The sequence below is a fragment of the Notothenia rossii genome (assembly GCF_949606895.1).
Source record: "Notothenia rossii genome assembly, chromosome: 4".
NCBI lineage: Eukaryota > Metazoa > Chordata > Actinopteri > Perciformes > Nototheniidae > Notothenia > Notothenia rossii.
In genome coordinates, this window is record NC_136902.1 from 8335209 (window position 1) to 8361674 (window position 26466).

General features: G+C 42.0%; 4 protein-coding genes across 6 annotated transcripts; 3 read left to right on the forward strand and 1 right to left on the reverse strand.

Moving 5' to 3' along the window:
* Positions 1 to 1783: 1783 nt before the first annotated feature.
* LOC307036213 (polymeric immunoglobulin receptor-like) lies at positions 1784 to 6948 on the forward strand. 3 transcript variants are annotated; one of them, XM_079676307.1, is made up of 8 exons: positions 1784 to 1853; positions 2626 to 2958; positions 3540 to 3863; positions 4042 to 4173; positions 4526 to 4636; positions 5294 to 5331; positions 5505 to 5593; positions 6888 to 6948. In XM_079676307.1, exons 1-8 carry the CDS (start codon positions 1811 to 1813, stop codon positions 6901 to 6903), a joined length of 1086 nt encoding a protein of 361 aa, XP_079532433.1. In that variant the 5' UTR covers positions 1784 to 1810; the 3' UTR covers positions 6904 to 6948. The 3 variants fall into 3 exon arrangements, with proteins under 3 accessions (XP_079532433.1, XP_079532431.1, XP_079532432.1); XM_079676305.1 differs by lacking the exon at positions 6888 to 6948 and having other exon boundaries at positions 5505 to 6363; XM_079676306.1 differs by lacking the exon at positions 6888 to 6948 and having other exon boundaries at positions 4526 to 4624; positions 5505 to 6363.
* Positions 6949 to 11006: 4058 nt separating this feature from the next.
* LOC307036175 (uncharacterized protein) lies at positions 11007 to 12144 on the forward strand (the record flags this gene model as incomplete). Its single annotated transcript, XM_079676253.1, has 2 exons — positions 11007 to 11136; positions 11454 to 12144. The coding sequence occupies 2 exons, from the start codon at positions 11007 to 11009 to the stop codon at positions 12044 to 12046; spliced, it is 723 nt and encodes a 240-aa protein (XP_079532379.1). The 3' UTR covers positions 12047 to 12144.
* Positions 12145 to 12281: 137 nt separating this feature from the next.
* LOC307036174 (uncharacterized protein) lies at positions 12282 to 14155 on the reverse strand. The gene is made up of 2 exons (XM_079676252.1): positions 13707 to 14155; positions 12282 to 13397 (listed from the first exon to the last, which is right to left on the reverse strand). The coding sequence occupies exons 1-2, from the start codon at positions 14000 to 14002 to the stop codon at positions 12482 to 12484; spliced, it is 1212 nt and encodes a 403-aa protein (XP_079532378.1). The 5' UTR covers positions 14003 to 14155; the 3' UTR covers positions 12282 to 12481.
* An 8880-nt stretch (positions 14156 to 23035) lies between these two features.
* LOC307036226 (uncharacterized protein) lies at positions 23036 to 25662 on the forward strand. Its single transcript, XM_079676331.1, has 3 exons — positions 23036 to 23283; positions 24028 to 24065; positions 24239 to 25662. Exons 1-3 carry the CDS (start codon positions 23109 to 23111, stop codon positions 24407 to 24409), a joined length of 384 nt encoding a protein of 127 aa, XP_079532457.1. The 5' UTR covers positions 23036 to 23108; the 3' UTR covers positions 24410 to 25662.
* Positions 25663 to 26466: the final 804 nt, after the last annotated feature.

Genomic DNA, 26466 nt, shown 5'->3' on the forward strand with positions numbered 1-26466 from the left:
ATCCTATCCTTCACTCTATTCCTCGTTAGACTAATGTTGGCAAAATCCTGTCGCTTCTCAGGGCATATAATTTCTGCAGCCTTCAGCATGCATGTTTTCACAAACTCACCCTCAGAGTATGGCTTTGAGGCTGATGCTATTTCGTTAGCGATGAGATAGCTGGCCTTCACTGCTGCGTCCCTTATATCTCGGCTCCGGGTAAAAACGGCCTGTTGTTTCTTTAGACCTGATAGCATCATTTATCTTTTCTTTTCTCCGTTGTCCTTGCAAGCAGTCGTCTTTCTCTCCATGGTGAGTCTCATAATGGCGGCGAATATTATATTCTTTGGGCACAGCAACTTGCTGCGAACACACCAAGCATACAGGTTTTCCTTTTACCTCTTTAAAAAAATAGGATGCAGTCCATTTTTCTTGGAAAACTCGGCACTCCGTGTCCACTTTTCTCTTTTTTGACAGAGACATTTGGGGATGAGGGTGTCAGAGGTTATTGACTGCAATCACTACTCTTACTCATCACTTGTTTTACAGTCTGGCTGCGCTCTCACTGGTACCGGTGCGGTAGTGCGCCCACTAGTGGAAGGATTCAAAATAGCAGGGTTTTTTTCCTCCTCTCATAGCCTACTTAGCAAAGTCCTTCAGCTCCGTGGGCCAAGCTGAAATGCCTCCCGGGCCGGATCCGGCCCGCGGGCCGTATGTTTGGCATCCCTGAGTTAGAGTGCCCGGAGACGCACAGATGAACTTGTGCTGTAGATAAGCTCACAACGACATTAAAAAAACAAAAAACCTATAGCAGTCTGAGTTATTTGTCAAAAATATGTTGTTTCAGTTCTGCTGGAGACCACAAACTGATCATGACAAATACAACTTCCTCTGTAACTGGAAAGTTACCTTTAATGTTCATCAGGTGAACTTCAAGACTGCATTCAAATGTAAAATGAAGATATTATTGTGTCCTGCTTGAATATTAAACAAGCAATACCATAGTTGTCTTTTCATGTTCCACAATAAACACAAAAACAGGATTTATCTGCCAATCCCAAAATGGTGTCAGACCAAGGATTCATACATGGATAGTTACAACAACCCATGATTATCCAGCAGTACAATTATAAGAGGAAGATAAACACATGTAGTGAGAGCGACACCTAGCGTTCGCAGAACAAACTGCACTTCAATGTAAACAGCACATTAACAGAGACGGAGAAGACACCAGGCAGAGGTCACATTTGAACTCAATATCCTAAGTGCAATGATGACATACCTTATTTATACTCTACTTATGTATTCAAATGTAATACTAATACATTTTATATTTCCAATCAACTTGATTTACAAGAAAATATTTAACTTTTTGATCGACTACATTTATTTAACAGGTGAAGTGAGGATTTGACACTGAGGCTACATACGTGTTGATCTACAAAACATGATGATCTGATGCAGTAAGCTGTTGTACGAGTATATAACCAGCAGCATTCAAAGTATCTAAAATTGGCTCTATATAAACTACAACAAAAAATTAAATGATCATTAAACCAAATATTCTCTGATAACACTTTGAAATGTGCTTTTATGCATAGTGATTATTTTATAGATGTTTCTATACTTGATACTTTTGTGCTTTTACCCAAGTGACATTTTGAATTCAGTTCTTTCAATAGAGTATCTTTAGACCATAGTGTTTCTGCGTTGGGGAGGACAGGAGAGCTGTGTTGTGTTTGGAGGAGGGACTTCATCATTTAAAGAAGTTACAAGTTCCTGGTTAGCCAGTAAAGAAAGAGAGTCAGTGTTAAACCATCAGAGTCTCAGCATGGAAGTCTCTCACACTTTGATCTGCTTCTTCCTCCTCTTCTGTGAGTACATCACTTTATTTTCATGTCAGTTATTGAATCATTTTCCTTTGAAGTATGTATTGAGTTAATGCAAGGCTCCAGCAGTACGAGTTATTCAAATATTTCAAAGTTAGGCTTTTTAGTAGCTATGCAACCAATGACCTAAGCTTCAAAAGTAATGTTCACTTCCTCAAACTAACTGTAAATTCAACATCATTAAACTCAGTTATTATCGTCTTACTGAATTAGTCAAACTAGAAGTCATAACGACTGAATATTTGGTAAATTAATGTACATGCTTGTTTTTACTGCTACTGATTGTGTTCATAATCATTTAATCTGCTAAATATTTTCTTGATGAATTTATTAATCTTTAGATTTTTATTCTATAAATGCCGCTAATGTTCATTTTTACTTTTTATTATATTTGTATCTAATATATGTTAACTTTTGGGATGGATAAAGTATATATCTATCTAATTGTTTTTGCTAAAGCGGTGTGGACATAACAAAAAAAGATGATGTACTACAGTATAAGGATTTGCGTTAATGTAACTCTTAAAGTTACAGATGGAGACTTCATGTAGTCTTTGTGTCTAAAGGATAAAGGTCTCAGACCAAACGGTCACATTAACCTGCAGTGCTGATGGTGATCTTCAGTCACAGGCTGTAGTTTAACTCTGAGGATCTGTGTTCATGTGAAACAGGAAGTGTTGTGATCAGACTGTAGCATCTTACAGGAAGTACTGACCACTACTAACGATGGTTCATCCTTTGTTCATCCTTTGTTCAGCTCTGCAGGATGGAAACACCGGTCTCGTCAGTGCCCAACTCTCTGTCTATTCAGTAACTGAAGGAGAAGATGTCAGATTTAAATGCTCCTCTACTTACTATAGAACCAGGAAGGTCTTCTGTAAGAAACCATGTAAACAAAAAGAAGACATTCTTATTGAAACATCTGATCCCCCAGCTCAGAGAGGCAGATACAGGATTGATGATAAAGATGGAGATTTTTTTGTGACCATCTCTCAGCTGACCAAGTCTGACTCAGGAGGGTACAGGTGTGGTGTGGTTACATCTTCTTCATGGGCTTCATACAAGTATATTGAGATCATCGTTGTTGATGGTGAGTTTCTACTAAAAACTGAATCTTCTTCCTTGTCTTAATAATAGTTTTACCTTTTCACCTTTACCTCATCTAAATCCAACATGTCTTCTGAAAGTAACTCATAAACCGAAACTGACACAAGTGTATTTGAATATTATTGTTTAGATTTAGTTTTTAGATAAGTCATGTTTTACTAAGTTATGAGCATATGAATTCAAGGTAACTCAGGGTATGTCATATTATCAAATCTACTTTCAAAATAAATGTCAACAGTTCTCTTGCCTGAAGTTCACATATTTAATTATCAGTTAACCTCAATCAGATACTACGAATTACAAAGCCAAGGATTTTATTAAAGCATTCAAATCTAATATTAATCCAAAATATATTGATACCAAATCCTGTTTCGAGCACAGTATAAAATAATGATTTGCTAAATCTCCTTGAATAATATTTAGTTAAAAAGCCGTTTCATGAAATCGTCACACCTCATCCCTCAGTGACTGTATCACGTTTGAAAAAATACAAAGTTATAAATAGTGAAACTACGATTTGTAAACTTCAAATAGTAACTATTGATTGTTTTTGTTTTTCAACAGCAAAACTTGATGGTGATCCTTCTGCAGAAAAAACAATCGATGCTAGAACTGGAGGAAATATTGTAGTTGAATGCTCCTTTACTCAATATGGGACCAAGAGGTACTTCTGCAAGGAAGAATGTGAAAGAGAAGACAATCTTCTTGAAACGACTAGTAACAAATATACTAAAAAAGGCAGATACAGCATCAGATATGTTAAAGGAGGATTTGTGTTTGTGAGCATCAAACAGCTGACCCAGTCTGACTCAGGATGGTACAGGTGTGGTCTGGGCAGACCTGACTCTAAAGATCCATACCAGAGGTTTAGGCTCATCGTCACTGATGGTGAGTTTCTGCTTGATAATGAAAATGTTTGTTCTTGTCTCTGAAGACAGTTTTCACTGACAGCTGCTGATGTTTTAAACTCAATTTAAAAGAGTTCAAATAGTTTAGCTGACACACACAGACACTCGGGAGGATCTCATTTCTCTCATCAGGAATTCTTGCTTGTTTTTGTTCACAGCTCTGACCTCTTCTACTCCTTCATCATCCGTCCTATCAGTCTCTACAGAAACAACAAATCAAAGTGAAAGCTCCACATCTTCACCAACCTCCCCTAAAACCACAGAGCAACGTGAAACATCAACTACTACAGGTACATCCACACACTGTGTTTACTAAATAAAGTTTCAACAACTTATTAAACATAAAGGAGCATGAGAAAGGCCATCACATTCTTCCATCATAATGTTCTATGCTTTTTCTACAATCACAATCTGTACATTTCTGTTGGCATCAAGTACACAAATTACAAATCAGATTTGAAAATGCTTCACCTTAAATCATATTCCCAGCTTTTAAAATATGTACTCTATTTCAACAGTAGGTATATGGCAAATACTGTTGTCCTGTTGTCTTCCCCTAAAGATAACCTAATAACCAAATGGATTATGGGTCTCTTGGTGTTAGATGTTATAGTTTACAAGTAACTGTAACTTGTACCACAGGTGTGGTCCTGTATGTGCGTCTGACTCAGGTCGTCCTGGTCATCGTGTCATCACTGTCTGTGCTGGTATTCTGCAGGAAGAGGATTTGTAAAGCCAAAAGTGAGGAACCAGGTAACACATACACAGACACACACTCTCTCTCTCTCTCTCTCTCTCTCTCTCTCTCTCTCTCTCTCTCTCTCTCTCTCTCTCTCTCTCTCTCTCTCTCTCTCTCTCTCTCTCTCTCTCTCTCTCTCTCTCTCTCTCTCTCTCTCTCTCTCTCTCTCTCTCTCTCACACACACACACACACTCACTCACTCACTCACTCACTCACTCACTCACTCACTCACTCACTCACTCACTCACTCACTCACTCACACACACACAGCTAAAAAACATAAGGATTGTAGGCAGCCTGATTTACAGTCGTTAACTGTGTGTGTGTGTGTGTGTGTGTGTGTGTGTGTGTGTGTGTGTGTGTGTGTGTGTGTGTGTGTGTGTGTGTGTGTGTGTGCGTGCAGCTGTGATATAGATTTAAATGTATTTTATTGTATAATGGTGTCGTTGCATAGATACTAGACTATACAGTATGTTCTATGTTCGTGATGTTGCGACTTACAAAGCATAATTGTAGCACCTGTTTCCTCTGCAACAACGGAAGGATTTTCACATCTATTTATCTTGTTGTTTAATGGTTGGCCCAACTACTGTTTCAAATGGGGAATGTGTGATATCATGTGTGAAAATCTGTGAGAGTCTTTTTCTCAAAGTACTGTTGTGTCTTTCAGAACCTCGTGTGGAAACACAAAATGCTTCTGCACCGGAGGTGAGTTTGAGAAAAGTTATACAATTTAAACGTTTGGATCACAACACATTAGCTCGGTTGCTGCTTCCTATCCATATTTAGTGAAATGCCAGATTTGGCTTTGATTCATTGAAGCTGCTTGTTTTGTTCTGTTTTTAAAGACACATTTAATCAAGCAATGGTTTTTCCCCCAGGCTGAAGACGACCCGAGTCAACTCATCTACTCTGAGATCAAATTTGTCAGCGTGGGCTCGTCCCACAGAGGTTTACACGGTGACGCTGAGTGTGTTATCTACTCAACTGTTAACAACCCCCAATAACTCTCACAGTCTGGCAGAAGAAGCTGGTGTGAATTAAGCAGCCGCATAAATATTCTGAAACTAAGAGATGTTTGTGGGAATATGTACGATTATTTAACCATTTACTTATTTCAAACCTGCTCTGAATGACCTGCTCATGTGATGATAAGTCCAGCTCTGCTCTAGTTCACAAACGTGCCGCTTCAACAGTTTGCTTCAGGTCAAAGCTGGTTGCACTTATTGTACGTCCCTTTGGATAAAAGCCTCAGCTAAATGATCTGTAGTTTAATGTAAAAAGCTCTTTTATGGCTTCAATTTATTTATAAAGTTCATTTTATTACACTTGATATGGTATTAAAGTTATCTCTGTAAGATAGACTGTTCTAGTCAAGTTATCAGATTAGCATAAGATATGTTGCTTTGAATTAGCTTTCGCTATTAAATTGACTATTTTGGTTGAAGGCTTAATTTACAGAAATGTTTAATTATAGCGGAATATAAATAAATAGATATGAAACTATAGATGTGGTCAGTACGGGATACAAGATGCCACTCCTCATACTGTTGCATAATGTCTCAGACTTTTAACCTGTTAGTATTGTTTATATATATATATATTTGGGTTTGCACAATTTTTTTATAGAGTTTTATTTTTTTATATTGTTTTTTATATTAGCACTCTTCCTGCTCTGTACTGCGTCTGCTGCACAAAACAATTTCTTTGGGATGAAAATAAAAGTTATCTTAAACCACATGTATCAAACTCAAGGCCTGGGGGCCAAATCAGGTCCTTGGTTGGTTTAATTTCGGCCCGCAGGATAATTTGTAATTACTATTAGATCTGGCCCGCTGGTATATTGCACGCACACCTTCACTCCGTCCTGAGGGTCTCCTCAGCTCAGAGCCTGAGCCCAAACATTGATGACCTTGCATCAATGTTGTTTTTATTGGCAATCATTTAAGCTTTGTTAGTTCCAGGTTTAATATGTGCAATAAGTTCATTTCAATAAGTTTTGCAATAAACATTGACCCAGTCCGGCCCTCGACTAGTACACACTTTTTTATTTTGGACCACTGTGTATTTGAGTTTGACAAATTAAATTGTCTTAAACAAATTATTTCTGAAATGTGTTTCACAATAATTTAATAACGTAAATGTTCAAAGCAAAATATATTATTCGCTGCATTAAGTTACAAAGTCTTCAAGTGAAACCATACGTGATACACATGCAGATGTTAGAGAGGAGATTCAAGCTGTGAGTGTTTTATTTTAAGCAGGGACTCCATGGTTTAGTGAAGTGAAAACGTGTTGGTTTGCCAGTGAAGAAGAAAAAGAGAGGCAGCGCTCAACCATCAGAGACTGGAACAAGGACGTCTGCCACAGTTTGATCTTCTTCGTTCTCAGTGAGTACACTTTGTAGTTCTGTCATTTCTCTATAACGTCATCTTCCTTTCTGTATTTAATGTTAGACTCCCCCAGCTGTGTGACCATCAGGTGTTTGTTTGTTTGTTTGTTTGTTTGTTTGTTTGTTTGTTTGTGTGGGTAAAGCTGTGACCAGCCATGAATATGAGTCACATTATTTGTATTTAATATAAAAAAACGTATGAGCATATTCCTAATGTATCTGTAATCAACAACTTTTTTTAACATTTAACCTTCATCCAAAGGTTTTTACAATATATATAATTGCAATTCAGCAACAATCCTGCAAACACATACGCTTTCAAATACATTTCTCATAGCCAGGTTAGTTTTTAGTTTCACTTTGTAGTATTCACATTGGTGCTGCTGAGACTTCACACAGGAAACTTCCTCTCTAACACTATAAGCAAAAAGCGTTCTCTGAGAAACCTGCTAGAGGCTCACAAAATAAATCTTTCTCAGGAAGTCTCTGCAAATGCATGCTTTTGTTGACTTCTTTTGATTGATTGATTGATTGATTGATTGAAAAGTTTATTAACAGCTTGTATATTGGGTACAGTACAGTACAGCTCAAAACATACAATTGTTGAGGGGATGCAGACCAGAGAAAGACGTTCGTCTTGTTTACATCAGGGTCCCCCATTTCCAATTCATCATAAAAAAAAATTCAGGGTTGATTAATCCGTCAATATGCCCTCTTAGATTTAGAACTCCAGGGTTCATTCACTTGCTTTTTCTGGAGATTTCAACATGTAACCATCTTATGGTTTGTTTGGTTGTCATGGAGAAAGGGGGGTTTAAAAATTAATTCAGCAAATTGAATTGCATTGACTTAAAAAATGTGATCAACTAATGTAAATACTAATGTTTATTTTACGACAGAAAACTCAAATGTAACACCTGTAACAGCTTCTAGTTTGACTGAATGTATGAACAGTTCAACTCTCTGTAGATCTACTTAATATATTCGTATACTTAACAGTGTACACACATTGACTGTTTATGGGTACATATGTAAGTGTGTTTATAAAGTCTGAAATAAAACTTTGCAGTGGTTGATGTTTTATTTTAATGTCATATATTTTTCGGCGCCTCCCGCTCTTTTAACGCTGATTTGGGTGACTTGTGTAATTCGTGGGGAACCGAAGAGTTTTCGTTTTGGGGGTGGGGGAGTCCGTCCGTCAGTCCGACTGACGGAAAACTTCTCACTTAAAAAAAGAAGAAGAAATCTAGACCGCAAACATAATTAAACAAGCGAGTACCTGTTTTTCCTGGCCAAGGACAGGTTACTTGAACACAACACGAGCGTAAAGTGTCTTCACGTGGTTATGTCTCGTCTGAAATGAGTGCTGACCTTTATATATACAGTTCACTATAAAAACACTTGGTGGAGGTGTTGGGTCATAAACCATGAACAGTTTTAAGAAAGGAAAAAAAGAAAGACCAGTTCTGAGAATACAAATTCCTCGTACAGTGGTAGATATTCAGGTTGATAAATAATATTTTCCACACTGAAGATTATGGAGGTATTGATCAGTCTTCTCATATTTTTAAGCCTCAATTTCTCCTTCCCCCTCGTTAGGACTGGCTCACTTTATGGCGCATTTCCATTACAGTTTAGGAACTGGGGTAGTATCTTCTATAGCAGGGGTGGGGAACCTTTTTCCTCTCAAGGGCCATTTCAATTTTTTCAACATCCTCCGAGGGCCGTACAAATGATTGACCTCTGCTTAAAAATACTAAAATCACAGCCCATTCATTTGGCCTTTCTTTCATGCTGTGCAAAGAAAAAGCAAGAACTTAATCCAGATATTTGACCATGACTCACGCATGCACGGTGTGGCATGACCACCAAAACAGAAAGATATGGACACAAGATGTGTGCAAATGTATTTAGTTTCCTATCCATGTGAACATGATTTAAGTGTGGGGGGGGGGACCCAACCTCCTCTAGGGGGGTCCAGGGGCATGCTTCCCCGGGAAGATTTTTTTTAAAATGTTGAAGTTAAAAGCATCAATCTGGTGCACTTTGAGAGCAACATTAGGAGATCTATGGATACACCTCTCAACACCCAAACAGAACTGGAAGCAGATTTTCTTTTTCTTTATGGATATTTTACAAATCACTCCCCTTTCAAACTGTATTCTTGTTTATTAATAACAACTTTTTTTTACTGTCATATAGTATTTTATACCTGTTTACTTTATTCTCTTGTTTTTCTATAACTATATTGATCATATAAAGATGTGCCTTTACCTCACTGGTTGTAGAAAAAGCTTCTTATATTCGTTAGCATAGCTAGCTAACCAGATGGCAATAACAACAAAGTTATTGACTGTATGATCAGTATGGCATGAACAGGTCGCCACTGGGCTTTCAACTAAAGACACAGCCACGCAAAAACGGCGGCATGTGTACGGCTCCTTATCTGAAGTGCCGGAGCCGCGTTCTGGTGCTCTCCGTCAGAACTGCACCCCTGTCAGACGAGACATATACCACGTGATGACACGTTAGGCTCGTGTTGTGTTCAAGGACCCTGACCTTGGCCAGGAAAAACAGGCACTCGCTTGTTTAATTATTTTGCGGTCTAGATTTCTTTAATCTTTTTTTTGTGTGTATTTATAAATTACCTCGAGGGCCGCACCAAATGGTCTCGCGGGCCGTATACGGCCCGGGGGCCGGAGGTTCCGCACCCCTGTTCTATAGTAACGCAGTGTAGGCGGAGCCGTGACGTCATCTTCAATGAGCTCCCCAGAAAAACAACACAGTCGTTAGCTCTTAGCACTCAGAGCTCAGAGCTCTTCATATCTGTTCAGAAACTAGACAAAAGTTAAACAAGTACAAACCACATACTGTCTGTGTCATGGCGAATACAGTCGCTGGTTTATTTATGTCTGTATAGGCCGTTGTTGTGAGTGTGGACGGTCGGAGCATTTACAACGTTAGCTTAGCCAAATCTCCATTAGAAAACACGCATTTTAAAAGGTTTTTCGCCTGCCGTCTGTCTGCAGACTTGTCAAAGCCTTAATTCATGGTTTTTACTATCCGGTATCAGTATGTTGTTACTTCGGCATCATTTTGAAACGTGTATTACAATTAAATCACGGTCAAATATGTTCATCTTGTTGTAGTTGTAGCCCCCTTGACAGCGATTCTCTCTAGTTTAGCATACTCAGCCCGACTCAGCCTGGTTGTTCCTGGCCCTAGAACCACGTTTTTATGGGGCCATTACATCACCAGAAGTCCCAATTTAAGGGGTAATTTCTCCCCAAAAATATTTTTTTACTCACTATATCAACAGCCCCACCAAAAATATTTTCAACCAGCCGCCATTGGTACTACCTCTCAACCATACTATGTGAGCATTCATCAACTGAGATATCTATAAACGTAGCCGGCCCCTTGGGGCGGGCCTACCTGAATACACGCGCTAGCTCACTGTATAAAAGGCGGCCTCGCCTCCTGACTGTCATCCTACACCCTCTTCAGCGAGTGGCATAGGACAGACAGGGCCCCAAGTAGAGGGCTCCACCTGTGCTTATATAACTAGGGTTACAATACCTAACCTCCCCGCCTGGGAGAGTTTTCCAGCCCTGCAAGTTTCCCCCACAACAACTGAGGTTACCTACTGTAACCCCAGCTTCTATGAGTAAATGGCGCAGCCCTCAACGGTACATCTACACTACAGGCATCAAAAAATGCTTTCAACGCTTCGCCCATTCACTTGAATGGGGTGACGTAGGAGATTTTGAATCTTCGCCGAACTGCATTGTGGGGAGCATGGCATGGCTTTGCAAGCATCACGAGCATCTATCGGCATCAAAAGTTGAACATTGTTCAACTTTTGAGGCTTGATGCTTGGCATCAGCCAATCAAATCCCGTTTATGCAATTCCCGCCAGTACAAGCGCAAGCCAATCAAACCGCGTGTATGCTGATACCGCAGGTCTTGACTATTTTCCATATGTCATAAAATGGAGGATAAATTAATCATTGCCGTGGCAAGTGTCCCAGTACTGTATGACTGTACTCTGTTCACATACCGGGACCTAAACCGGAGGAACCAGGCATGGCGGGAGGTGGCAGAGACAGTTGGTGAAACTGGTAGGTTTTCAACTCTTTGGGGAGTTTATATCCAGTTTACTTCTTTTTAACATTGAATGGACAGCTAGTAATGTAGCATAACATATAATATATATTAATATAATAATAAAATAATAATATATATAATATATATATAATATAATAAGTATAAGCAAAATATATAACATAACGTATAATACATGCACAGCTATCAAGCATAGACAGTATATTTAGCCAGCATGTAGCATAAAAATAGCATTCATTATTGGAGGAATAATTTAGTAAATTCAAGAAATTAACTTATTTATTAACTTTATTATTTTATTTCATTTTATTAGAGGATGTGTGCAAAAAGAGATGGAAGACTCTGAGGGACAGGTTCCGCAAGGAGAAGAATATGGAGAAGGAGGCAAAAAGAAGCGGGGCAGGGTCTGCAGGGTGGTACAAACCCTGGCGTTTCATGGCAGTGATGGGGTTTTTAACCCCATTCATCATAGACCGTGCGACGTCCAGCAATGTCCCCCGGCAGACCCTGCCTCCATCCACCCTGGTGGAAGAGGAAGAGAGCCAGGTAGAGAGTGAGCCAGCCAGCCAGTCCACCAGCCAGTCCACCAGCCAGTCCACCAGCCAGTCCACCAGTCAGCCCACCAGTCAGCCAGCAGCAGCCAGCCAGGAGGAGAATGCTGAGGTCCGGGGCAAAAAACGGGGGAGGGAGAGGGAGATGTCCTCGTTTGAACGAAGTCTGCTGTCTGCTGTCAGCAATTACCCAGCAATTGCCCAGCCAACCCCACCAGTGGTGGAGGAGGACGAGGACTTGCAGTTCTTTAAGAGCCTCTTGCCCACCATGAGGCTGATGACAAGGGGACAGAGGGCAAGAGTCCGCCTCGGGATACACCAGCTAATTTTTGAGGTGGATCAGGACAATTTATAATTAAAAATTTTTTTCACACATACTGATCCACATTACATTTTTTTACACTCATCACACACACTTCACTCACAACATTACCAAATAAAACATTAAAGTATGTTATGACTATACTGTTTCTTCACTTGTTCATGTGGTTTGTCAGTTGCAACATACCAGAAGCTTCATGTATGTCGGTATATATATGTATATATATATATATGTGCTTTCTTCTGTAATTTTTCTTGTGAAAACCTATTGAAATTATGAGTGGTTTATCAGTAAAAACAGGGCTGAAAGAAAAAGGTTGTTAGTCATCTCATAATATAATAATATCAATTCAAGAAACATGTTTATTAGGAATGTTTGATTTTAAAATGGCTCATTTGGAATATTTGCTCTTTAAAGAAAATGGGTAGCTCTTAAAAGAGCTTTTGGTTTGGAGGAGCCATGGTGACCCTACACAACTTTATGCTGCCATGACACTACACCCTCCTCATTCAAATAGGAGCAGAAGGTCTCCCGCAGTTGGATGGATCGGCGTGTGGCGTTGTTTGAGCCCATCCTAGGTGCATCGCGCAGGGTTGGAGCGTCATCACTCGACTCTGCGACTACAGGGACGACAGGTGTGCGTGATGGCTTTCCTATTGTCTTCCTGCGGAGGAAGTTGTGCAACACACAGGTGGCCTTCACACACAACTCTGTTACCTCCGGGCTGGTGTTGATGACACGCCGGAACATTCTCCACTGTGATGCAAGGACGCCAAACGCACATTCAACAACCAACCTGGCCCGGCTGAGGCGGTAATTGAACAGCCTCCTTTCACGCGTGAGCTGACGTCCAGGGAATGGACGCAGCAGGTTGTCCAGCAGCGGAAAAGCCTCATCCCCAACAAACACATGGGGAAGAAGGCCCAGCCGCTCTGCTCCTGGGATGACGCTGTCAGCTGGTAGCTGCAGACTGCCATCTCGGAGGCCCTCTCCAAAAGCGGAATTTCGCAGGCTCCCACCGTCGCTGCTCCTTCCAAAACCTCCGACATCCACTACCGTGAAGAGGTACTGGGCATCCACGACAGCCAGCAGTACCAAGGAGTGGGAGGACTTGTAGTTGAAGTAGAGGGACCCAGAATTTGCCGGAGCCTGGATCACCACGTGCTTCCCATCAATGGCACCAACGCAATTCGGAAAGTTCCAGCGCTCCTGGAACCCAGCAGCGATGGCTCTCCAGTCCTCCGTCTGTGGTACTGGCATGGTCTCCTCAACCAGCGCGGTCCAGATGGCACTCGCAACCTCCTTCACGATGACAGCCACTGTTGCATGCCCGACCCGATAGCTGAATGCTATGGTCCTGTACGAGTCACCGGTTGCCAGGTACCTGAGAAAAAAGTAATATACATGATTAAAAAAAAAAAATGTCACACACACACACACACACACACACACACACACACACACACACACACACACACACACACACACACACACACACACACACACACACACACACACACACACACACACACACACACACACACACACACAATACTGTGTTTACCTAGCTATCTTAATTAATGTCATTCATCTGAACTAAATCACAGACTTCATTCATAATTCATCCATTGCATGCATTCTCTCTCTTTATATACAGAGTCATATTAAAGAAGTAGAAATACACAAAACGTACCGTAGGCAGATGGCGAGTCGCTCGGCGGGTCGGATTGACAAACGCATACGGGTGTCTGCCTTTGCAATCAGTGGACCCACTTTCCCGAGCAACTCGTTGAACACGTCTTTGCTCATCCTGAAGTACTGCTGAAACAGTACACCATCCAGGCGGAGCTCTTGGACAAGAACGTGGTATTCCCCCCGTTGCAGACGTTTTCTGAGTATCGGATGTACCCAACAGCGACGCACAATACGTGGCCTCCTGCGAGACATTGCATAAACCAACGCTACCCTTCCTACAAAACCGGCATCCATTTTGGCAATAGTGGAGAAGAAGAGGGCTTTTTTTTCGCTTTGTATGCCGGGGGCGGGCGGGAGATTCCTGATTGGCTGTTGGTCGCTTTGGGCGCGAGAAATCGCCAAGCTTCAGACACGCCCAGCTTCAAGATTTTTTGATGCCTGTAGTGTAGACGTAGCGTAAGACTATCGCTATTGGGTAATCCCCCTGCGCCCCCGCGCAGCACTGAAACACTTTTAGTCCACGCCCACCCGCAAGGTGGGCCCCACCCTCGGGCCTCCTTCCGGTATAAATAGGAAGGAGGCCCGGCAATCTGCTCCCATACGAAATAACTTTTTCTTCAGCTATTCGTAGAGCCAGTGGCCCAGCGCTTAGAGGGATGCGCCATTTACTCATAGAAGCTGGGGTTACAGTAGGTAACCTCAGTTCTATTTCGTATAGGCTTCGCCCTCTAAGGCTATCGCTATTAGGTTTAGGGCGAAGCATGATGTAGTCTGCGCCCCACTGGGTCCGCCCGGCACTAGAAGCACAGACACACCTGCTCAATAACACCCCATGCCTGTTGTGCCATGCGTAATGGCCCATCACCGTCCCTGGAACATAGCAAAACATGCCTATCTTCCCGACGGGGTGAAGGCTGGGAACAATACATACCGGCCGCTGTGAGAAAGTAGAGACGAAGGTCCCACCTTGCCCAGCGATCATAGAGGGGGAACAGCAGCTCTCTGCGTGTCAGACAGGTAGGAGAGCGCCCAGCTGGATCCCTGACGTCACTCACTCTGACCAGGCACTCCGTACAAAGTGTGTCAGAGGAAAAAGGAACATCCCTCCTATAAGAGGGAAAAAGGGCCGCTCTCCGCGTGCCGAGAGGCAGGAGAGAGGCGCACCGCTGGCTCCCTGGCGTCACTCACTCCGACAGGACACCCAGTACAGGGTGTGTCAGAGAGGAATGGGAGACATCCCTCAAATAAAAATGAATAAACGAACAGGGGGAAGACCAAGATGCAGCAGTGCAAATATCTTCCACTCCACATTCCTCCGTGCAAAGCCGTGGAGGAGGAAATTCCTCTGGTGGAGTGCGCATTGATGTTCTACGGGGGCTCCACCCCAGAGGAGACATGCCTGTGACACAGCCTCACACAACCTGTGTGACAGCCGCTGTGCAGACAGAGGTTGCCCGATCGAGCGCTCTCTATCGTGCACAAACAGGCGCTGAGAATGGCGCAAGGCAGCCGTGTGCGCCACTAGCAGGACAGCGCGCGCACAGGACAGAGGAGATGAGACGTGGCTTCTTCCTACGACCTGTAAGGAGGGGGAAAGAAGCCATCCAAGGTGATCACTCTAGACTCTAAAGAGCTTGTGATGACCTGTGGCATAAAAGCAGGGTTAGGGCGTAAAACAGCCGAACTGCCATCTCCTTGGATCCGGAGGCATGACGGAGCCACAGAGAGAGCAGACAAATCACTCACCCTTTTCGCTGATAGAGCCAAGAGTAATACTACTTTGGCTGATAACAGTTTAAGGGGAACCTGGTCTAAAGGTTCAAATGGGGCTTTGCTTAGTGCGCGTAACACCAAAGCCAAATCCCACTGATGCGCCAGTGCGCGTGACACAGGTCTGAGTCTCCGTACTCCTCGCATAACACGGCTGCTGTGCTCTGCGAGCCCCTCGGTTCAATTCGCCGGGAATATACATTGCTCTGATAAGAGCAACATGTGTGCGCGCCCAGAACAGCAGCCGCCTGGCTGCATTCAGAAGCTGCGCAGATCGTACTCCTCCCTGCCGATTGAGGTAGGCTGCTTCCATAGCCGTGGCCTGTTGTCTGTGCAAATCAACACATGTTTGATTGTACAACGGGGCGACTCCCCCGTTCTTTTCCCAGATTTAGAAAAATAGCGGGGGTAAAAACCGCGCAAGACACTGTTCCTGGGATGACAGGAGTGTTTCTTGTATCCCATGGAACTGCTGGGGGGAGAGGCTTCTCTGTGAAGTGCCGTAATGGTCGTCATGGTGACGAGCCACGCCATCGCCGCCGCTGCCCGTGAGGCAAAAGGGCTGCCAGGGAGTTTCCACACGCTGCATTTCACTCCGTCTCTCATCATGAGGCACGTACACGCCCAGGGGATGAGAGGTGTGTGCATGCTGTCCACACGAGGCGTTATAACGGTGCTCGTGGTTATTATGACCGTGTGTAGGAGGCATATCTGGGACAGAGGAATGCCGCGAGCTCTGCAGTTTATAAACCAATAGGTTAAAACAGCAGGCTTCTGCAGCGAATGAACCACCTCTGGAGTCCCCCTGTTGGAAGAGACCTAAGGGGATCATCACGTGACCAGCTGATGCCAACGCCGAGCAGCTGCGTCACGGAGAAGGCTGTGTGGGTTGTGACACGCCGGAGGAGAGCTGTCAGTTCCTCCCCTCGCTGCCGCGAGAGTCGCGCTCTCATGCTGGCTGAGTTTAACTTCACTCCCAGATAAACGATTGTCTGAGAGGGAAGAGGACAGCTCTTCTTCAAATGTATTATGAAACCCAGGCTTTGACAGATGCGATACAAGATGCACCGTCTGTAAAGCGACTTCTTCCCTGGGGCGAGCCAGCAAATAGCAGGTCGTCCAGAGAAACCCACACTCTCATCCCTCCTCTGTGTAGTGGCTCCAGCCTTCTCTACACAAAATGCGAGGAGCCAGGAAATATCCGAACGGCAGACGATTGTCTGGTCTGATATTCCCTGAATGGAAAACGCAGGAATTTCCTGTGTTTCGGGATGATGGGTACGTGGAGGTATGCATCCTTCAGTTGGTCAGTTCTGGTGAACACATTCCAGCTCCTCTTTGATCGTCAGCATGTGGAATACTGACAGATCGAGGATGTCTCATTCCCCCAGTCTTTTTCGGGATTAGAAAAATAACGGGAGTGAAAACCCCTGATTTTCCTCCCTTTGAGGAGCCCTGGAAATATCCTCTTTCAACAGGAGTTCCAGCAGCTCGGATTGGAGCGCAAGACATAGCTTCTGGGAGGACAGGAGTGTTTCCTGTATCCCATTGAACTGTGTGTGGGGGGGGGAGAGAGGCGAACTGCAGGACGTATCCTCTGCTGATCAGCCTGCTCATCCATCTGTCCATCAGACACGCGCGCTGCAACTCTGAGAAACACTCTAAGAGTGGGCGCACATGCTCGAGATGTTCTGTGGTCGTCATGGCAACGAGCCACGCCAGGGAGCCTCCACACGCTGCGTTTCACTCCGGCTCTCATCATGAGGCGTGTTCATGCTCAGGGGATGAATGGAGGTGTGTGCAGTGCTGTCCACACGAGGCGTTATAACAGCGCTCATGGGTTTATTATGACCGTGTGTAGGAGGCGTATCTCGGACAGAGGAATGCCGCGAGCTCTGCAGGTTATTAACCGAGGTTAAAACCGGCAGGTTTCTGTTGCAAGCCCTGGCACCGTGGCGCTGCGGGCGCTGCCGCTGGGGGCACTCAGCCTGGAATACTGCTCATTCCCCCGTTCTGGCTTCTCTGTGATGCCATTGCCCTCGCCGCCGCTGCCCGTGAGGCGAAAGGGCTGCATCACTCCGGCTGTCATCATGAGGCGTGTAGGCTACACGCTCAGGGGATGAGTGGAGGTGTGTGCAGTGCTGTCCACATGAGGCGTTATACCGGCGCTCATGGGTTATTATGACCGTGTGTAGGAGGCGTATATCTCGGACAGAGGAATGCCGCGAGCTCTGTAGGCTTCTGCAGGGAGCCCTGCTGTCTACCTAATCAACAGATTAGTGGCAGCCGGCTTAATTACCAGCTCCGCTTCCTTGGAGGCTCTCGCGGAGCAGACCAGGAGCGGGGGAGCCTCACTCCCCTTTGAATCGCCGCCGGGAGACCCTGTCTCTGGGGTGGCGGGGGAGTGGAGACGTGGGACGGAGCCCCTGCAGCCGCCGAGGCGGTTGCTGTGGGCGTCTCTCCGCTTGCGGCCTCCTGTAGCCGTTGTGGACGTCGCGGCTGCTGCGGGCGTTGGTGCCGCTGTGGCAGCTCAGCCGACTGGAGCCAGCTGTACATGCTGGCGAATGCCGTCCACCTGTTCCGCGGCCGTCTTCATGGACTCCACCATGGCGTGGAACTGGGGTCCGAACAGCCCGTCCGGGCTGATTGGAGCGTCCAGTAGCACTTTTCTGGCCGTCTCCGTAACAGACGCCGCCGCGCTGTGGTGACGGAGAGGGGGAAAGCATAAAGCATAAATTCTCAATTGCTGTGCTTCAGTAACTGTGCTGGTTTGCTGAAAAAAAAGAGGGAGCAGATTGCCGGGCCTCCTTCCTTTATGTAGATGTCTTCACGGCTGGACTGTTAGCACACATGTGAAGTTTGAGCACTTTGTGAACATTTTCATAGGAGTTATACATTACATTAGGAGGTTACATTACTCTCTCTCTTCTCTCTCTCTTCTCTTGATCATTCATCATCATCTGTGTGTGTGTGTGTGTGTGTGTGTGTGTGTGTGTGTGTGTGTGTGTGTGTGTGTGTGTGTGTGTGTGTGTGTGTGTGTGTGTGTGTGTGTGTGTGTGTGTGTGTGTGTGTGTGTGTGTGTGTGTGTGTGTGTGTGTGTGTGTGTGTGTGTGTGTGTGTGTGTGTGTGTGTGGCTCGCTCCAATCTGCCCGGCAACACCATGACAACCAACTGCAGCACTGAGTCCCGTAAGAATGCATTGAGGATTATATCTGACAATTTTGCCCCCTGTTCAGAAACTATGGCTCCTATCAAAAAAAATACCAGACCGTGAGCACCAGGGAACCCCAATGAACTGATATATGTTGTTTTTTTGGGTTTTGTGTGGTAAATGTGAAGATGAGAGCAGTTTGTCGAAAGTGCACTTCAATCTGTTCTGAAGAAAGATCTGGATGTTTTTAACATGGGAATCAATTGGGAGCTAGCTGGACTTTTTGTCTCTTCGTGCCCTCAAGAGGCATTTTGTTTAATTTTTTTTCTTAATCTTTTTTTATATTCCAACCTAGGAGAGGTTTTCCTACGTTTTTCATGAAAAAATGTGTCTGAGGAGTGTAGGGTTTGGGAATTATGGCAAGTTTAAAACATTTTTTGGGGAGAATTTCAAGCACTGCTCCACTCTGTTTTGAGATCAAAGCACTCCAGAGTTAACGAGCTGCTCCCATCCACTCTAATGTTTAAATCTGAAAAAGGCCTCTCTGCTAAGCTCCAAACTAAGTTCAATATCTCAAAAAGTTTAAAAGATATCAAAAATCTTTTATACAAGTTTTATAGCTGAAGGTATTGTGATCATTTGAAAGTTGGAATGAAGTGTCTGGCTGAAATTATGTGGAAGGAGAAGCATTTGGCGCAAAGTGTAGGAAAAGTGGATTTGAAGGCATCTCCCATTGACTTCAATGTTAAAAAAAAGAGTTTAAAAAGCTGAATATTTCAAAAAGTATGAAATATTTTGAAAGAGTTGAAGGTTTCCCATCGATTCCTGAGCAGGCTGAATAGTTTAATATTTGAATGGTTTCTGTAGTTGAAAATAGGCTGAAGTTATGGAGAGCCAAATTATTGGCTGAAATAAGTTTAAGGGGAAGAATAAAGATTTGAAGTACTATAGTGGAATGCTGTAAACAGCATTCGCACTAATAAGAACGAGGGACTACTGTAAACTCATCTAGAGACTCTGCACCGTGCTCTGATGCTGTTGTTTTATGCTTTATGAACGTGGACAACAGAGAAACATACATTCTTCATGACCAAAGTTGTAATTCAAATAAAAAAGGAAAGTGAAATTTATGCTCGTCACCCTCTCCCTCCGGGCCACATTAATACATTGATCCCAATACGTATGACATTTTGCTGATAATTACTAACATTTTGAATTCAGTTCATTCAATAGAGTATTTTTAGACCATAGTGTTTCTGCGTTGGGGAGGAGAGTAGAGCTGTGTTGTGTTTGGAGGAGGGACTTCATCATTTAAAGAAGTAAAAAGTTCCTGGTTAGCCAGTAAAGAAAGACAGTCAGCGGTAAACCATCAGTCTCAGCATGAAAGTCTGTCACACTTTGATCTGCTTCTTCTTCCTCTTCTGTGAGTACATCACTTTATTTTCATGTTAGCAATTTAATAATGTTCCAACTGATTATTTTATAAAATAATGGACATGCTTGTTTTTACTGCTAATGATTATTTTCATAATCATTTAATCTGCAAATAATTTTCTTGATTCATTTATAAATCTTTTGATTTGTATTCTTACTATACACATGCCGCTAATGTTAATTTTAACTTTTGATTATATTTGTATCTTATTGTATCTTTTAAACATTTACAACTCGCGTAGGGCTTGACACTGCTGCTGGAACAAAAACAATTTCCCAATTTCGGATAAATAAAATGTATATCTATCCATCTATGTTTGTCCACACATTTAAAAAAAGTGGTGTTGACATAAAACACTTTTTAGATTATGTACCATTAGGATTTGCATTAATGTAACGCTTAAAGTTACAGATGGAGACTTCATGTAGTCTTTGTGTCTAAAGGATAAAGGTCTCAGACCAAACGGTCACATTAACCTGCAGTGCTGATGGTGATCTTCAGTCACAGGCTGTGGTTTAACTCTGAGGATCTGTGTTCATGTGAAACAGGAAGTGTTGTGATCAAACTGCAACATCTTACAGGAAGTACTGCCCACTACTAATGATGGCTCACCTTTTGTTCATCTTTTGTTCAGCTCTGCAGGATGGAAGCACCTTTCTTGTTTATTCAGGAATTGAAGGAGAAGATGTCAGAGTTCAATGCTCCTTTCCTTCTTCTTTCATCAGGAGGTTCTTCTGTAAGGAAGCATGTACACAAAAAGAAGACATTCTCATTGAAACAACTAATTCCACAGCTCAGAGAGGCAGATACAGGATTGATGATAAAGATGGACATCATTTTGTGACCATCACTCAGCTGACCAAGTCCGACTCAGGACGCTACAAGTGTGGTGTGGATGCGGGTATATTATTTACAACGTCTTCATACGAGGATATTGAAATCATCGTTGTTGACGGTGAGTTTCTACTAAAAACTGAATCTTCTTTCTTGTCCAGAAATAGTTTTATCTTCTCACCTTTACTTCATTTAAATCCAACATGTCTTCTGAAAGTAACCAATAAACTGAAATAGACACGACTACACAAGTGTATTTCAATACTATTGTAAAACACACACTTAGTGTTGTTTCAAGAGATATTTTAGTGATGAAGAATTTAACACCAGGGGCACGAGCATCTGTTGTGTGTTTTCCTTCGCTGAATGAAGTAGAGTCCATGAGACCGCTCTCTGTTCTGTTGAAAAGTAAAACAATGAAGGAATTCAAGGAATACATTACCCCCAAATTACAATTTATGGTTTAGTTAATAACTTATCCTGTGTTACCTTCAATTTGTGAAGAAAACTTTTTCTAGCATGACTCCACGGTGATGGAGAAAAAGTCTTGGTCAATTAAAACATCCGTTAACTAACTTTCACACAACCTGTTGCAGTATAATCCTAATGTCATTTACTGTATGCTCAGTACTTCCCTAAAACATGCATTCTGCTTAAACCTCACCGTTTAAAACACTTCTGCAGAAAGAGATGAGCTCCTCTTTTCTCAAAGACAGTTAATACAGAAGTGTTTAGTTCAGTAATGTTTTAGGGAAGTTATGAGCATATGAATTCAGGGTAACTCAGGGTAAGTCATAATATAACAATGATCATTTCAAGGGGTAAAGACATCCTTTCAAAAATAAATGTCAACAGATCTCCTGCCTAAAGTTCACATATTTAATTATCAGTTAAGCTCAACGAGGCACTATTTTTAATTAAAAATACAAAGCCTGCGATTTTATTAAAGCATTCCAATCTAATATAAATCCAAAGTATAATGATACCAAATCAAACTGAAATAAAATAATAAAGAATTTCAGTCAAAAAGCTGTTTCATTAAATCGCCACACCTCATCCCTCAGTGACTGGATCACGTCTGAAAATATACAAAGTTTAAAATATTGAAACTACGATTTGTAAACTACAAATAGTAACTATTGATTGTTTGGTTTTTTTCAACAGCAAAACTCGATGGTCGTCTTTCTGCAGAAAAAACAATCGATGCTAGAACTGGGGAGAATATTGTAGTTGAATGCTCCTTTAGTCGCTCTGGGACCCAAATGTACTTCTGCAAGGAGGAATGTGAAGGAGACGTTCTTGTTGAAACAAATCGTGAAACATCTTGGAAAGGCAGATACAGCATCAGATATATTAAAGGATATCAAACAGGAGGATTTGTGGATGTGAGCATCGAACAGCTGACCCAGTCTGACTCAGGACGGTACAGGTGTGGTCTGGACAGAACTAAATCTGGAGATCGAAACCAGAGGTTTAGGCTCATCGTCACTGATGGTGAGTTTCTGCTTCATAATGAAAATGTTTGTTCATGTCTCTGAAGACAGTTTTCAATCAAACTAAATTCAATAGCTTTATAAGTATGACCATAGTTACATAAAGTATTTCCAAAGCTCTGTATAGATGCAACATCTATACACAAATAAATACATATAAACAAACTGCTGCCTTTTTCACTGAAAGCTGCTAATATTTTAAATCCAATTTAAAATAATTAAGCTGACAGACGGACACAAAGGAGGATCTAATTCCTCTCATCAGGACTTCTTTGTGTCTGCTTGTTTTTGTTCAAAGCTCTTACCACTTCTACACCTTCATCATCCATCATATCAGTCTCTACAGAAAAAACAAACCAAAGTGAAAGCTCCACATCTACACCAGCTTCCCCTAAAACCACAGAGCAACCTGAATCAACAACTACTACAGGTACATCCACACACTGTGTTTACTAAATAACGTTTAAACAACTTATTAAACATAAAGGAGCATGAGAAAGGCCATCACATTCTTCCAAATAATGTTCTATGCTTTTTCTACAATCACAATCTGTTGATTTCTGTTGGCATCGAGTACACAAATTACAAATCAGATTTGAAAATGCTTCACCTTAAATCATATTCCCAGCTTTTAAAAGATGTACTCTATTTCAACAGTAGGTATATGGCAAATACTGTTGTCCTGTTGTCTTCCCCTAAAGATAACCTAATAACCAAATGGATTATGGGTCTCTTGGTGTTAGATGTTATAGTTTACTAGTAACTGTAACTTGTACCACAGGTGTGATCCTGTATGTGCGTCTGACTCTGGTCGTCCTGGTCATCGTGTCATCACTGTCTGTGCTGGTATTCTGCAGGAAGAGGACTTGTAAAGCCAAAAGTGAGGAACCAGGTAACACACACACACACACACACACACACACACACACACACACACACACACACACACACACACACACACACACACACACACACACACACACACACACACACACACACACACACACACACACACACACACACACACACACAGTAAACGACTGTAAATCAGGCTGCCTACAATTCTTATGTTTTTTAGCTGTGTGTGTGTGTGTGTGTGTGTGTGTGTGTGTGTGTGTGTGTGTGTGTGTGTGTGTGTGTGTGTGTGTGTGTGTGTGTGTGTGTGTGTGTGTGTGTGTGTGTGGGTGTGTGTAACTGTGATATAGATTTAAATGTGTTTTATTGTATAATGGTGTAGTTCCATAGATACTAGACTATGTTCTATGTTCGTGATGTTGCGACTTACAAAGCATAATTGTAGCACCTGTTTCCTCAACAACTGAAGGATTGTCGCTCTGCCAGTTCCAGTTATAACAAAACATTTGTTCATTTATAAAAACACACATACAAAAATAGAGGTAGCTAAGAGGATAGCTTCCTCTATTTTGGAGTGAAGTCAGCTCATGGGCTTTTACATTTTATTAAGTAATTTTAAATTTGACAGGTTGCTAAATGACAAAATATGTTCTGTTTTTTACAAACTCAAAACACATCTATTTATCTTGTTGGTTAATGGTTGGCCCGACTACTGTTTCAAATGGGGAATGTGTGAAAATCTGTGAGAGTCTCTTTCTCAAAGTACTGTTGTGTCTTTCAGAACCTCGTGTGGAAACACAAAATGCTTCTGCACCGGAGGTGAGTTTGAGGAAAGTTATACAATTTAAACGTTTGGATCACAACACATTAGCTCGGTTGCTGCTTCCTATCCATATTTACTGAAATGCCAGATTTGGCTTTGATTCATTGAAGCTGCTTGTTTTGTTCTGTTTCTAAAGACAGATTTAATAAAGCAATGTTTTTTTCTCCAGGCTGAAGACGACCCGAGTCGACTCACCTACTCTGAGGTCAAATTTGTCAGCGTCGGCTCGTCCCACAGAGGTTTCCACGGTGACGCTGAGTGTGTTATCTACTCTGTTCCTCGGGTGGAAGCTAGCTCTGATGAGCCCCCTCTGTACTCTACTGTTAACAACCCCCAATAACTCTCACAGTCTGGCAGAAGAAGCTGGTGTGAATTAAGCAGCCGCGTAAATATTCTGAAACAGAGAGATGTTTGTGGGAATATGTACGATTATTTAACCATTTACTTATTTCAAACCTGCTCTGAATGACCTGCTCATGTGATGATAAGTCCAGCTCTGCTCTAGTTCACAAACGTGCCGCTTCAACAGTTTGCTTCAGGTCAAAGCTGGTTGCACTTATTGTACGTCCCTTTGGATAAAAGCCTCAGCTAAATGATCTGTAGTTTAATGTAAAAATCTCTTTTATGGCTTCAATTTATTTATAAAGTTCATTTTATTACACTTGATATGGTATTAAAGTTATCTCTGTAAGATAGACTGTTCTAGTCAAGTTATCAGATTAGCATAAGATATGTTGCTACGAATTAGCTTTGACTATTAAATTAACTATTTTGGTTAAAGGCTTAATTTACAGAAATGTTTAATTATAGCGGAATATAAATAAATAGATATGAAACTATAGATGTGTTCAGTACGGGATACAAGATGCCACTCCTCATACTTTTGTATAATGTGTCAGACTTTTAACCTGTTAGTATTGTTTATATATATATATTATATATATATATATATATATATATTTTTTATAGAGTTTTATTTTTTATATTGTTTTTTATATTAGCACTCTTCCTGCTCTGTACTGCGTCTGCTGCACAAAACAATTTCTTTGGGATGAAAATAAAAGTTATCTTAAACCACATGTGTCAAACTCAAGGCCCGGGGGCCAAATCAGGCCCGTGGTTGGTTTAATTTCGGCCCGCAGGATAATTTCTAATTACTATTAGATCTGGCCCGCCGGTATATTGCACGCACACCTTCACTCTGTCCTGAGGGTTTCCTCAGCTCAGAGCCTGACCCCAAACATTGATGAACTTGCACCCAAGATGAGACGCCAAGTATCTGCTTGAACTAGCATCACAGAGCAGCAAACTGAGTTTACATGGATGTTTCCTTCTGCACTTTGTTTCTCACGACAACAGGACATGTTTGGTTTGTTCTTTGAGGGAAATAGTTTTGTTGAAGCTGTTGTTGGCCTGTGGAAAAATGTAATCATAAGTAATGACTCTGCAGATAGAGCCATAAGAAATGAATGCAACTGATTATTTAATATTTAATGTTGTTTTTATTGGCAATCATTTAAGCTTTGTTAGTTCCAGGTTTAATATGTGCAATAAGTTCATTTCAATACGTTCTGCAATAAACATTGAACCAGTCCGGCCCTCGACTAGTACCCACTTTTTTATTTTGGACCATTGTGTATTTGAGTTTGATATCCCCGTCTTAAACAAATTATTTCTGAAATGTGTTTCACAATCATTTAATAACGTAAATGTTAAAAGCAAAATATATTATTTGCTGCATTAAGTTACAAAGTGTTAAAGTGAAACCATACGTGATACACATGCAGGTGTTAGAAGTCAAGCTGTTTATTGTATTTTAAGCAGGGACTCCATTGTTTAGAGAAGTGAAAACGTGTTGGTTTGCCAGTGAAGAAGAAAGAGAGACAGCGTTCAACCATCAGAGACTGGAACATGGACGTCTGCCACAGTTTGTTCTTCTTCGTCCTCAGTGAGTACACTTTGTATTTCTGTCATTTCTCTATAACGTCATCTTCCTTTCGGTATTTCATGTTAAACTCCCCCAGCTGTGACCATCAGCTGTTTGTTTGTTTGTTTGTTTGTGTGGGTAAAGGTGTGACCAGCCATGAGTATGAGTCACATTATTTGTATTTCATATAAAAAACGTATGAGCATATTCCCAATGTATCTGTAATCAACAACTTTGTTTTACATTTAACCTTCATCCAAAGGTTTTTACAATATAATTGCAATCAACCATGAGGATACAAATTCAGCAACAATCCTGCAAACACATACGCTTTCAAATACATTTCTAATAGCCAGGTTAGTTTTTATAGTCTCACTTTGTAGTATTCACATTGGTGCTGCTGAGACTTCACACAGGAAACTACCTAACACAATAAGCAAAAAGCGTTTAAGTGCAAATAAGTAGGCTAC